The 14469-nt window shown below is 49.1% G+C and overlaps 1 protein-coding gene across 1 annotated transcript in view; it reads right to left on the bottom strand.

The window, feature by feature from the left end:
* Positions 1–1089: 1089 nt before the first annotated feature.
* Positions 1090–14469, bottom strand: part of PODXL2 (podocalyxin like 2) — a 32558-nt gene continuing 19178 nt past the window's right edge. The window contains exons 3-8 of the mRNA XM_030956889.1: positions 12669–13555; positions 11595–11669; positions 8533–8689; positions 7594–7655; positions 5761–5940; positions 1090–5421 (exon numbers count right to left, since the gene is read on the bottom strand). Coding sequence (XP_030812749.1) covers positions 5212–5421; positions 5761–5940; positions 7594–7655; positions 8533–8689; positions 11595–11669; positions 12669–13555 — 1571 coding nt within the window. The 3' untranslated portion in view covers positions 1090–5211. The remainder of the gene's footprint in view (positions 5422–5760; positions 5941–7593; positions 7656–8532; positions 8690–11594; positions 11670–12668; positions 13556–14469) is intronic.

The following is a 14469-nucleotide window of genomic DNA, read 5'->3' on the forward strand; positions in this document are numbered from 1 at the left end:
ACACGGCAGCGGCTCCGCCCGCCCGGGCCCAGCGCCGCCGCTCCCGCAGCGCCCCCTGCGGCCCGGAGGAACAACTGCCGGCCGCGCTGCGAGCGGACCCGCGGGCCCGAGCTCGGCAAAGAGAAACCGGCCCTGAACAAGCCGGGCTGGAACCGGGGCTCGGGAAAAGGGAACCGGCCCTGAACACACCGGGGAACCCGGCTGGAACCGGGGCTCGGGAAAAGGGAACCGGCCCTGAACAAACCGGGGGAATCGGGGCTCGGGAAAAGGGAACCGGCCCTGAACACACCGGGGGGACAGGTCTGGAGCACACCTGAGGAGGAAGCTGGCCCAGAATATGGTTGGGATGGGGTCTGGAACATGTGGCAGGGCTCTCTCTGGGCTCCGCGCAGTTGTGACAATAGAGGGTCTCATTAATCCATTCAAAGATAGCTGCCAAGAAGATGGTGCTAGACTCTTTTTGGTGGTGCCCAGCAAAAGGACAAAGAGAAAAGGCCATAAACCAAAACATAAGAAACTCCACCTCAACATGAGAAAGAATTTCTTTAGGTTGAGGGTGGCAGAGCCCTGGAACAGCTGCCCAGGGAGGGCGTGGGGTCTCAGGAGACATTCAGGTCCCACCTGGACGTGTTCCTGTGTCACCTGAGTGACCCTGCCTTGGCTGGGGCTGGGCTGGGTGATCTCCAGAGGTCTCTTCCAACCCTGATAATTCTGTGATTCTGTAGGGGTCCAGGTCTGGAGCAGGTGTGGGATGGTGGAGAGTGGCATGGGACACACGTGGCACGGGGCACACAGGCAGGACTCTGCTGTGGAACAGAGGCTTGTGTGAAGCCACTCTAGCAGGACAGGCGTCCTGGGCTGGTCCTGTGGGTACTGGAGGGGCAGAGTACTCCATGAGGGAAGCCTGTTTCCACAGCCTGGGCACCTGGCATGGCTCAGGGCTTCCACAGAAATCTGTGATGGGAGAATTACTGTGGGGAAGGGAGCCAGGCTGCCATCCTGGCAGAGAAACCCTGGCCAGTACTGCATTATGAGATGCAGCAGACATGCATTCAGGCAGAGCTAACCAAGCAAAGCACTACACTCAGGTCAGTGTTCAGACACCCAGAAGGTGTGTTTTATTGCAAAGAAAACAAAACCACAGCCCTGCTATTTCCAGGGCCAGACACAAGTGTTTCTAAGTGTTCTCCGCAGCAATCCTGAGCAGCGGCCAGGGCTTGCAGGTTGTGTCCAGCAGGAATGAAGGTGTTGAGAACGGCTCAAAGCCTGGCTGTCAGCTTAGATGGGCGCATGAGGCTCTCATGAGCCAGCACAGATGAAGGTGCTTGTTGTGTCTGACTGTTGGAGCTGTCCCAAACCTGCTGAGAAGGATAGATGTGCTCCTGCATGGCTGCAAAGGCAGATGGGAACAGACAAGTTGCTGATGGCAGTGCCTGCAGTGGGACCCTGCTGCAATGCTCAAAGGTAATGCTGCAATAGTCCTTAGGATAATGTACCTTTATTTCACACCATATCCTCTGCCAGAGGGATCCTTAAAGTGTCTCTTGAACTGTATCCTCAAGCTGCATTACATCCTTCACAGCACAATTACTGGGTCACTCCTCATTGCTTCTTTCCACCCTACATACCCCAAGGCGGTGTGCAGGATGCAGAGTCCCAGGACATGTTAGACTCCATATTACAGGCACAGTTCCAGATCTCTGAGTGACACCTTGGAGTAATCTGCAGCTTGGCCATCCCAGATCCCAGCTGGCCATGATCCCCCAGAGATGGAGAGCCTCTCTGCTCTTGGCCGTGCATCCAGACGATGCTATCACCAGTGTAGGCACTGCAGTCCTCACAACAGCACCTGATGCTCTCTCTGAAGAACCACCTCCATGCCAGGGCAGAGTCTCTGCATTCTAGCTGTGGTCCCAAGGAGCAGAGGGAGCAAGTGGCACACAAAGCAGGAAGATGGAGCTGAGACCCTGTGTTTCTACCCAGGGCCTCTATACTGGTGACTCCAGGGAATGTCCCATCTCACTACTTTGCAGACCAGGATGTCCTCACACAAACCATCCTTGACATGCCTGGTACAAGCCTCTCTGCTCACAGTCGAGTCCTGCAGCCCCTCGTGAATAAAGCAGGTTATCCTAGGCAAGTCACAGGAAACAAATACCCAAAGCTAAGAGAAAAGTTCTCTTTTTTTTTTTTTTTTTTAATTTTTCGTTTCCAATCCCAACCGCCACCAGGTGTCAGTGCGACCAAACATTTGGCAGATGAAATTATGGTGATGTCCGAGTGTTTTCCAGGAATTGCTTTGTCTCCTCCATCTGCTCTGTCACCTGGCACACTGCTCTGAGAAGTCCAGCTTTCACAGTTTTTATTAAAAAGAATTTTAACTACATTAGGGTGATAGAAAAGCTTCCTGTTACAAATGCTAAGACAAAGGTTTTCTTCCTCTTTACATCCTCCCTGTGCAGAGCTGGAAATGCAAGCACTGGACAGAGTTAAGTGGGCTACCAACAGCCTCTCTACAGTGCTTCCCAGCCTGCAGGTCCCCGGAGATGACCCATCTCTGCAGGGCTGGCAGGAGAGGGACAACAGTGCAATCGACTTGACAAGATCAGCCTAGTGCAAAAAATGATACAGAGAAAAAACGAACTGTAAGAGGATAAAAAGTACCACCAGACTAAAGTGAAATTCTATCAACCAGTAGATTTCTGAAGCTAAACTGGGATCATACAGCCAGGTGCACCCTGTAAGAGACAGCAGAAAAGCGTCCTCAGCCTCACAACAGCCACCCTTAAAGTGTCTCTCAGATTACCTGGATACTCCAGACAGAGAAGAGCATCTCTGGAAAATCCTCCAGGCCACAAGAGGCCAGAAGAGCAAATTAGGAGAACTTGCTATCTGATTATTGAACCCACATAGCCCCCTTGGTTTATTTAAAGTTTGAAGACTTTACACGAGACTGGGAGGTGATGAACCCAGCCAGAAGCATTGCTGTATCAGTGCCTTGTTGTTTCTCTGAATTAGGATAGTGGAGAGAAAACAGGGCAGCAAAGTAGCTCTTAGCAGGGATATGCACCAAGGAAGCGATTTGTGGGTGAAATGATTCACATCTGATTGGTGGCATTATCTTTTTAACAGCCACTGGGCATACAAAACATATTTGATGAGGATTATTGGACTTGGAAAGATTTACGCGGTGCAGCTGCCTAAAGGCCACGGGCATGCCAGGCCCCATTATGCTAAGTGCTATAAAACCTCATATTTTAACTCCATGCTTTAATTTACTCACCATAACAACAATTTGCATTTAATCCTTTGAGCCCCAAAGTGCCTTCAACACAGCCAATGGACTTGTGCAGTTCTACTGCACAGACCCATCAAACTCAGTAGGAGCCACCCAGGGAGGGGTGGTCAGAGAGGGCCGTGTATGGCTGTCTGCATCCATGGACTGTCCCCCACTACCAACTGCTGGGGCAGGAGAAGGAACTCTGAGCATCTCTGCAACCCTACTAAGGTACAAAAGGAGCTGATGATCACTGTGTCCTACATAAGACCAGGAAAGATATGGAGGCAGGCTAAAACCACTGAAAATTGGAATCTGGATAGGAAACCAAAGGTTATCACCTTTCTTGAATCCTTAATAAACTGATATGAGAGTGGTCTTACATCAAGGTGATCTGTGATTCAGTTTGCATGCAAAGCGCTACACAAACTGCAACAACAGACTCTGGCACCTTGACTTCAGGCACACCCAGCGGGGAGGAACATGCTAGAGGTCTCTATACATACAGTGATAGATTTACAGGCTGCACATCTGGGGCCTCTGTGTACAAAGGTTCCCTTCAAGACCAAGTGTGAAGCTGCATCTCGCAGGAAGCAAGCATGCAGGTCACCACCACTAGGGAGAGAAGTACTGCTTCTGACCAAAGCAAGTCCCTCAATCCCTCAATGACAGAAGAAACAAGTGTTCTGGGATTTCAGGCTTGACAGTAGTTTAGGCAGGGCTCAGAGAACAATTACACATATTCACGTGCCTTTAGCACACATCTTCAGGGAGCTGGAGCCTCAAAGTTGCCTGAGGCATGCCTGAGAAACATTCATTGGGGAGCTCTTACATCCGATTTTCATCTCATCAGAACTGGCTCTTACGTTGTTTAAATGCAGTGATTTTAAAGATGTTACCCCGATTTATACCTGTGGGATATTAAACACTTCCACCCTTCCCTCAGGGCAAGATGCTGAAATTGAAACAAAAGGATGAGAACATTACTTGTTTCCCTATTTTAAAAGTTTCACATAGTCTTTATATTTACTGCAAAATGACCAACTGAAACCAAACTAACCTGAAAAACAGAACTGGAGTGGAAAAGGCCAGCCAGTTTAAAACTTACACAAGACAAGAGATATTTTCCTGCTGATTTCCCAGGCTATTGTGAAAGAGGCATGTAAACACCATTTTTGAGCAACGCTCCAACCTAAAGCACATTTCCATCTAAAATGCTGCACCATGGCACTGAATCAGTCAAGCAAGGGTAAAGTGCTCAAACTTTGCAAGCTCAGCTTGGACTTGTGGAGCTGAAAAAAGGAGTGGGGCTGTTTGTGGTACCAGGGGTAAAATGAGATGACAGCAGGGAGTGGTAGGAGGGGTGTTTTCCCCAAATGTAAACATCAGCTCTCATACAATTAGTAGCTGAATGCTAGAGCACTAAAAAACCTGGTTTTCACATGGGGAATGCAAACTCTGCCCAGAACATTGACAGAATCTTGGCTCCCCTCCATCCAGAATGCACGGGTTTTACTGCACCTGCATGGACTGAATGTGGTCTCAAGGTCAGTATCTGGAAAGTGAATTTACTTCCCAAATCTGGACTCTTGGTGGCAGGCAGCCCCACCAGCTTGTTTCTCCAATCCAGACAGTCTCAGCCACTACCACAGAGCTACAGTAAGTGCATTTAAAGGTGATGAAAGCATTGGTGCTACTGATAGGAACACACACAAAGAGATCTATAAACCCACCCCTCCCGCTTCCCTCTGTTCCGTGATCCTCCTGGCTCCAAGCCTCAGATGCAGGCTCAGGACTTCCGTAGGGAAAACTTGCCCAAAGACCTGTTCAAAGGTTTTAAGAAGTTCCTGAGAAGCCACCTGATCCCATGGTCCATCAGTCAAGATAGGAGAAAAACAAGTGTGTTTAAGAAGGTGGTTCCCTCCTTTCTTTTTCTAAAGATGCGTGTCTTCCTCAAACACATCCACATCCTCGCTCGCCTGCTTATTGATCAGCACATCCCAGCTGTCGGGGCCATTGATGGTGTTCCCCCCGTTCACGCTCGGCTTCTTCTCCTGCATTTCCGACTGGCTGTCACTGGCCACGTCCAGGGTGGGGTTGTCATGGCAGCCGTTCTCAACAAAGCGCAGCTCCTCGCCATGCGACTGCCAGGGACGAGAGGACACAAAGGGAGACAAAGGGGGACAGCTCTTAATGCTGCTGAGAAGCACAATCAGACCAGGCTATGAGGGTCACTGAGACCTTTGTGGAGTCAGTGGGAACAGGTAGATTTATTCCCAGCCCAGCCCTCAGAGTGGAAATGAGCTGTCCTAAGCACATTTGCATCTCTCTTACACCTGAATGAACTCCACTGCTGCTCTAGCAGCGTATCCAGCTATGTCCCATAATTGGACAGGGGAAAACAATTGCCCTCTTAACTTTCCAATCTCCTCCATCCCAAGGGCTAAGAGTCTGGCCACCTTCTCCACCCATCCCATGCTCACCATGTTCTTCATCTTGGGCAGGCGTCTCTGCCAGCAGTTGTAGATGAGCCCCAAGACGATGATGATGGCGCAGATGGAGCCGATGATCACCAACACCACAAAGAGCTTCCCATAATCACTGCGCGTCTGGTTAGGGTGCGACTGGCAGCTCGTGGTGGTCGAGTAGTTCTGGATACCAATCTGGAAGGAAGGAAGCAGTACACTAAAAGTCCTGACCTGCAGGCAGATAGAATCCTGTTCAGACTTTCCTGGGTACAAGTACAGGACCATGAATGTGGGCAGAGGAACTTGAAGCCAGGGTTGGAGACTTGGGTTGTACACAGTCTTACATTACTAGAAAGCTCATAACTATACATAACACCATTTTCCAAGAAAGCTGATGCATCAGCAAATGACAGTAGGCACAATTTTATTTTGCTCACCTGCACAAGGATATCACACCTTTGTGTAGGAGGCTTTCATGGGAGAAACTATCCAAGATTGAGAGTCCCCAAGACAAACTACAGACCACTGACATGTGCTGAGGCTTTGGTAACTGCTTGGCAGAGAATGTAACGCTAATAAATAGGTTTCCAGTAAAGCTCAGGTCCTAAGAGGGCATAGTGGTCTTTACAAGGTCTTGAAAGTGGACAGCTGCCTGCTGAGCCTAAAAGCTTAGGAATAGCTGCCCTAGAAACTGGCCCCCTGTGGCTGTCAGCAAACAGCCCAGGTTGGTCCCAGTGACTTGGCAGATTTGAAACAGGTTATGTAGTAACCTGTAGTAAGTGTGACAGGTAAGAGAATATCCTCCCTCCTCCTTGCAATCTCATGGTGGTGCAAGGGCAGCACTGTGAGCAGAGTTTCATTATTGACAGAGCCAGAGAGGCAGAGGCATGGGGCAAGGAGGCTCTGGTAGAACTCACATGAATACAGGACTACAGTTGCACAGTCAAACCTTGCACCCACACAAATCCTTCTTTCTGGACGGTTCTAGCTGCTGATACTTCAGTCCCACAATTTCTACAGGGTTGGCTTTTTGCACTTTCTCTGATGTAAGCCAATCAATACACCACTGAGCAGTTAATTTGCTTTGTCTAACTGCAGCAGTTTGTTAGGTCAGGGAAAAACCTGAGAGCAGACAGCCAGCAAGGCAGTGGCTCAATCCTGCTGCTAAAATCAGCAAAATTAATCCAGTGGTTGGCACAAAAAACTCAAGCAGAATCAGGTCCTCAGTGCCTACATACCCTGTAGGACAAAGGGGCAAAGGCAGAGGTTGTGGGACTGATTTATCCTCATCTCTATCCTCTTCCAAGCTGCCCAGGGTTAGAAGGGAATATGTGAGGCCTAGAGGAAGATGGCAGAGGAGTCTGGCATCCATTGACCCAGGTCCTCTGCCTGTCCTTTTGGAGGTAGTTGTTTCAGGAGTGAAATGCAGACCTTGGAATTGTAGAAGGTGTGTGAATGTGTCAAGAGAAGCCAATGCATGTAAAACAGCTGGAGAGTGAGCAGGGCCAAATGTGGGGGTCTGCAGCATCCACACTGCTTTGGACAATAGTATGGAAGGGGTGACTCTGAGAATCCCAACAAAATGAATGTGTGAAAATCAGTCTCACAACCAAGCCAGAAAAGCAGGGAGGGAATAACCCATAGTTACTGTCTTAAAAGGAGCAGAAATTTGATGGCCTGACTACTACCAGTGAGGGGAGAAGGGAGTTTGCCAAGCATCTGACTCATCTGTTTGCCTGCTCTGGGTTCAGCAGTTGGTTAGACTGAGATATGCTCCCAGTTTTCAAGTTGCTTATTTTAATTGTATAACTGGTCTTAACAAACGGATGCAGGCAGACAGGCTCTTACCTCAGCTAAGCTCCTCTTAACATCCCCCAGTGCCATGAGAACATCTTTTGTAGGGATAACGCCTGTAAAGTAGAGGAAGAGATCAGTGCTGCTCTCAGCTCAGGTTACTCAGTCAGATGTATTCATCAGTATAAAATCCCCAACAGGATGGAGGCAGGGAAACACACGTTTTTGTTCATTGGTGTTTTATGTCAGGAGGCTGAAAGAACACAGGATCACACACAAGGGTACCTCCAAATACTCTTTAAAGGAATAAAAAAATCCAGGGATGAACTGATAGCAGAGCAACCTAGGTACCTTCCCCACCACCACAGAAGCGCTCAGGATCTGTGTCTGCCCTGGGAGCAAGCAGCAGGACTCAAAAAGTCATGGAGACAGGTTCACAAAGGTCACAGAGGCCATTACATTAGAAACCTCTGTCACTAAGCAGGCAGGAAAAGGACCCCTGTACCAAAATGGGAATAAAGACATGGTAAAATGTTCCAGGCCAGCCCATGTTCACTGTCAGCTTCTGTTTCTTTGGGGATGAAGGAGGGCACTGTGAGGACTATCCTAGTTCAGACAGGACTTCAGAATTGATAGGTTAGGAAGTGAACCAAGACCAGGCTGTCATATCCTACCATGATGGGGAGTACATAAGGAGAAACCTGACAGATGCTCAGGGAAAGGCAAACCAGGGAGGCAGCAAAGCTGAAGGCAATGTGCAGAAGTGCAAAGTGCAGTGCTTTGTGCAAGCAGTTAGGGACAACCCAGAAGGCAGATGTGAAGAAAGATGTCCTCAGTCCCTCTCCATCCCTCAAGTCCAGTGAACACTGAGAACTGGTGGGATTGCAATGGATTGGAAAGCAAAAGCTCCTTACAACATGGCTGTGTACCTGCATTTGGGAGCCCCTTAAATACACTCCCCATCACGGGAAGGCTCTTTCTGCCAGCACTTACCCTGCTCCCCTGCCAGCGTCATTAGCAAGTGCTTGTCATTCTCATTGGGTTTGCTCAGAGAGATGAGCCAGCGGTCCTGCAGCCCCTCTGCCTGCCTGGAGAAGGCATCCTCCACCAGTGCCAACAGCTGGGGACCCCTCTCCAACCGAAACTCCTCCTGCCACAGGAAAGGAACCTTGGTGAGTGCATGGCAGGGACAAGGCAGCTGGAGCACTGCAGGGCTGGCACAGCTGAGACCTCACACGTGCCCAAAAGCCAGCAGTGTTAAACCTGGTGCAACACTCTGCTGCACAGCCACAAACACCTCCTGATGCACCAACCTTCCTCCTCAGCTCCTGTGGCTGCCAAATGCCCCACACCAAGCTCTCCTGGCACACAGGGATCCTGAAGCAACATGATGGTGTGAGAAGGAAGCAGCCAGGCTCCTGGCCACAGCCAGCGCTGGGTCAGGGGGTGCCGCTCAGCCTGACGTGCTCCAGCCATCCCTCAGCAGGCGCCTTTGCTGCTTTCTCACTCCTGTGTTTCTATTCTCATCTCCAGTTGCCATGCCAACCTGAAGGCCACACAGATGATTAATAAAATGGAGAGTTCTTGTTGCCATGGCAATTTGAAGCGCTCAGGGCAGGCACGGGCCTGTGCCAAAAATGGCCTAATTGGAGAAGACATCGATGACTGGAGCCGGAATCACAAGAGCCTGGCAGTGCCTCCTCTCATGAAATGATGGGTTTTGGTATGGGGAAGCAGGAGGAGCTGCGTGAGAAAGCAGCACTGTAATGCCGCACCACGATGCTCAGCTGCAGCTCCAGCTCATGGTCCCACTGCCAGTCTGAGGCTCTCTTTTGGGGTATGCAGAGGAAAGGGGAGCAGCTGAGCCAGGAGCAGGAGGACAGAAGCGAGATGTTTCTGGTGATGGGGAAAGCAAAGGTTGCAGAGCACTGATCAATTCTCCATGGTGGAGGGGAGGGAGCAGTGAAGGAGCCTGAATGCACCTGTGCCAAGGTGGAGGTCACCTTGCATAGCCAGGTACCACTGCTGGGTCAGATCCTGCAGTCCTCACTTGGGCAAACTTTCCAGGTATGTTGAGTGAGAGATTTGCCCAGAGAGAGACTGAAGTGATTCCCTTGCCTGGAGCCCAGTGGGAAGACAAACAGCCTTCCAGCTTAACCCAGAAATACAGGCATGATCCCTGCAGCAGGTGAAAGCCTGGTGCCATGGAGTGTATTGAAGCTAAAAGCACAACCTTCTGGAAGGAGCTAAGCACACTCCTTGTCTCTCAGCTTTTCAGTGGGACTTGATACACACCAGATAATGGCACCAAAACATTGAAACATGTGAGGAATACTCACTCACACTAATTTAAACAACAGCATTTGCAACACAGGTTCTTCCTCAAAACCTCAGAAACCCAAACATCACAGAGTTCCAATACAGACACCAAAAAACAAAAGGGACAGGCAGACAGTAGGTGAGGTACACAAACTGAGCAAATTACCAAGGGTAGGAAACAAACTGCATCAACTCCAGTGGAAAGATGAAGAGCTTGATTCCAGCTTCACTCATGCAAAGTGGTAATGGGAGGCAGGGAATGATGAGATGCTCATGTTAAATATGTATGTCGACAAATGTCCCTTTGAATAAGGGGTAGTACAGCACAAATCATTCACTGGGAAATATGTTTTGAAACATGAAATCAAGTAGAAAAACAGCTCAGTCCTGCCTATCCCAGGACACCATCTTCCTACAGCAAGGCAGAACTGAGGATTCAACAGCAAAGACATAATTTGATCAAGAGACATCTGCACATCTGCTTTTCAGTTCTTCCCTTTACAGAGGTTTAAACAACACAAGTGACCACAGAAAGGAACTTACTACATATTACAAAATTAATTAGCATTTGTAGTCCACAGAGATGGGAGAGAGAGTGATAGGGACATGAAGGAAACAGGGCAGAAGGACTCTGGTTTTCAAGGACTCCTTTTCTGCATTACAGTTGTGAACTGTAGCAGAGATACTTAAAGCCCTCCACACTGGTTTGCCTAAATTAGGAGGACAAAGACCAACTTTTCATCTATTCTTAGAGCAGTCAGCATGCCTTACTGTGTATAGGAATTTCCCCATTTTCCCTGTCCCCAAAAAGATCACCTTTAAAAAAAAGCAAAACAAACCAAACAAGAATTCACCAGAAGTTGCAAGAGGTCAGTGCCAGAGAGCAACCCTGCAGTAACAGAACCAGCTGGCTCTGCCCACAGCAGGAGCCCCACAAAGCAGGAGTGCAGATGCACGAGGCCAGAACACAATTCCTCAATGAAACATTTGAGTCTCAGGTTGTCAGGCTTATAATCATTTCTTAGAATTATGAAAGGCACCTTGACCCCAGGCCTTTCACAACGGGTTTTTAAGTGCCTGATAAAAGGCCTAGCAGAAGTGAACAAGCCCTTTTGTCAGGGATCCACAACAGATTCTGGGGTCACGAATTAACTGCAGCTTTATGAGGATGGATGGACAGGCATTGGGTTAGCAGAGCATGGCTGGTTAACAGACACAGATAACACACAAGATAATGGAGATGGGAGAAGAGACCCTTAAGGAAGATTTAGTGATAACTGCTTGATACTTATCCATGCACAGTCCAAATGGGAGTCCCTATTCCTCTGAGCCATCAGAGGATTGTTACTATATGCTGGAAGGAATGGAAGGAAAAGGAAGAGAAGGAAGGAGAACTGCATTCAATCCTGTAAGAGGTGCAATGTTAAAAGTTCTCATGTCTCATGACAATCCAGGTACTGACTGGCACAGACTAGCAGCCAGAAGTTAGTAAAAAATCCAATATGGAACTGACATGTGCTAGACTTGGAGCAAAATCATCTCCCTCCACCCACTCTTTTTCCCTTTTGGAGAACAGAAATATTTCTTTCCTCCCCTTCTCTTCACAGCCTCTGTATGTTGAGATTTCATGCTTTTAAAATGTTTTGTGGTGAAAGCAGACAGGAGGAGCTGTGCCTGCCTTCACTTTCCTAAACACCACTGCCCCCGTGCCTTGAAATCTGTCTGGACTGACTTACACAGTCAATGTTATCCGACATATTCAGGATGATATAGTTCTTTCCTGCAAGGTTGCTCCAGTCTTTACAGATCACCTGGAGAGACAAGACAAAGACAGCTGGGTTCAGGTGTGAATGTAACTCTGCTGCTGAAAGCACAGGGTACACAAGGGACAGGAGCAGGGCACTGTGCCATACTCCCAGAAGCACTTCTCAAAGGATGTGACTGTCCTTTAACTATCTGTTCTAAGTACCAATCACCATTTCAGTGCTAACACAGAACAGGGACAAATCTGCTCTGCCAGCTTGCCACAGCTCAGCTTGACGTTCCATTTCTACCTAGACTCAAGGAGGACACAGGTTCTCAGTGGAAAACTCTCTAGCCTGCAGCCTTATCAGCACTTAACACAAAACCTAACCAGGAGCCTCTGTGGTCCTTGAACAAACCAGTGAGAGAGGGCAGCACTTTGCAGGCAGGATAGGATGCACAGAGGGACTAAGTCACTTGCTCAGGCTCCTGAGTACCATGGGGGCAGAAAGCAAAATTAAAAGCTTTGCTTGGTACTTTCTCACCAGTCAGCTCCTGCTACATATCTTCTCTTAACCAGCTGCCAGTTTGCTGGATTCAGGAACTGCAGTTCACCCCTCCTCTCCACATCCTCACATATAAGTGTACTCCGCTCCACCCGCTCTGCATCTGGTCCCTGCAGGCAGCAGTAGCAAAAACAGCACTTTCTTCTCACTTCCCTTCCAGAAATCCTTGGGGACATGTTTGTCCTGACACTTTCAATAATGCAGGCTGAGGAAACAAGGAGCTTTCTCTGCTGTGCATGCCCCAGAAGAAAGGTGTTCAGCTCCTGTTTATCAGAAGCAGGATTTTGTGCAGCTAGGAAGAAGATGTGAGGGGCCAGGGATGATGGATACCCTTAAGAACTGCTGTGAATAACTCTCCCTGAAAATTCAGCTTTGACTGGGTGAACAGAAAACATACTCCCAGCAGTCAGACTAAGGGACAAGCTTAAACACTCCCCAGGAGTGGAGTAGCAAAATATCCCCACTGCAACCCCCCAGCCCAGCCCCTGCTCCCAGTGCAACCTGTGCAGAGTCCCAGGGCAGCTCCGTGGGCAGCATGGCCATGCGGGCGTCCCCAGCCTGGGGTGACGAGCTCCTCTCTGCTGCTGCAGTCTCAGTGGCTGACTCGGTGTCATTCCAAAGGGGATCCAGCTCAGGCTCATCAGCTCTGTCCCACAGAGACACAGAAGAGGGCTGCTGCTCACTACCAGGAAGAGTCTGGGTGCCTGGGGAGCTGCTTGCAGGAGAGGGTGTCCCCACAGGCGTTTCCACTGTCTGCTCCATTTCGGTCAGCATCGTGGGCTCCAGCATCTCCCACCCCACCGTGGGCTCTGACGCCTCCTCCCTGGCTGAATGCTCTTCCCCACCAGCCTCCACTGTGGTCTCTGCAGGCTCTGCTCCTGTTGTAGCCACAGCCAGCTCTGAATCTGCTCCCCCAACAGCCCAAGTGTCTCCAGTTGTCACCTCAAGGAGTTCTTCCGAATCAATGGGAGATCTTGCAGCAACTGTAGTAGAAAAAGTAGAGGACACAGGTAGGAGACCTGGTCCCATGCTGCTCCCAAGGTCTGAGCCTGGAGAAACAGAGTCCTCTTCTTGACCTCCTATGGCTGCCTCAGTCACAACACCTGGCCTGGAAGAGGCTGTGGAAAACAGAAGGGAGAAGGAGTCCTCTTGGTCCACTGGTTCAGAAGATGTAACCTCTGGTCCAGAGGTCTGGAGGCTCTCCATTCCTCCTCTTGAGTGGTCTATAGGGAGCAGCCCCTCCTCTTCCTCTAGTGTGGAGAAAGGAGTGTGTAAGTCAGGCTCCACAAATTCTGCTGGTGGCTGCACAGTGGCCATTTCCCAGTTGTCTACCTGTGTCCCATTTCGTTTCAGCAATGCCTTCTGAGATGAAGCAGGAAAGGTATAATCTAAAAAGAGATCCAAAAGACTTCATGTTACATCTGAACTAAGAGCTCTGAGAGGCAGAGAATATCCCATTATGTGTCCAGCCACAGGTGGGGGTCAAATGGCAGAGACCCTCCAAGGGCAGGTAGCCTGCCACAGCAAAGAACCGTCCCATCTAATATTTGCACTTCTCCATCTACCCATCCCAGTAAACCCATATTCCCAAGAGATAATTTCCATCTTTGTTCTCTCCACATCTGTCTGTCCATAGGCGCTTTCACAGACAATAATAAATAACAGTTTTGACACTTGGCATCTTTAAGTTGAGGTTATGAGTGTTAGGAATCAGCTAGAACCCAGAGATTCATTTCAGATGGGATTGAGAAAGATGTGGGGTGGTGGCAGCAGTTAGCCACAAGCTAAATGGGAAATACTACAGGAGAGAAACTAAAGCACAGAAAATCAAATCCTCCTTCCTGGCACAGCCAAGTAATACCATCAAACCCTGAATCGACCTGGGCATATTTGAAATGCAGAATTTTAGTTTGTACAGCACTTCAGAGCAGAAAAGTCATCCCACAAACATCTGAATTAGTTTTGCTTTGCTACAGCAGCTGAATCTAACTCCCCTCCCTCCAACTACAGCCCCTGTTATTCTGTGGCTCTGATCACGAATGGAAGTGTTGTTGCTAGACAAACACAGATGCTGAAGGAGATGCAGCTCACAAATATAGGGTCAGAGCAGGCTGGGGTTTCTTCTGGAAGCTAACAAGGAGCTGGGGACCCAGGAAAAGGAACTTATCTGTAAGATCAGATATGTTTAGCTCAGGGTGGCAGGCACAAATCCAGACAGCATAAATCAATCTTCATCTTTCTTGAGAAACTGCTCATACCCACGGAGTTCTGTTTCAGGAGTCTGCATCCCAATTAACTGCCT

The sequence above is a fragment of the Camarhynchus parvulus genome, chromosome 12 (genome assembly GCF_901933205.1).
Source record: "Camarhynchus parvulus chromosome 12, STF_HiC, whole genome shotgun sequence".
Taxonomy (NCBI): domain Eukaryota; kingdom Metazoa; phylum Chordata; class Aves; order Passeriformes; family Thraupidae; genus Camarhynchus; species Camarhynchus parvulus.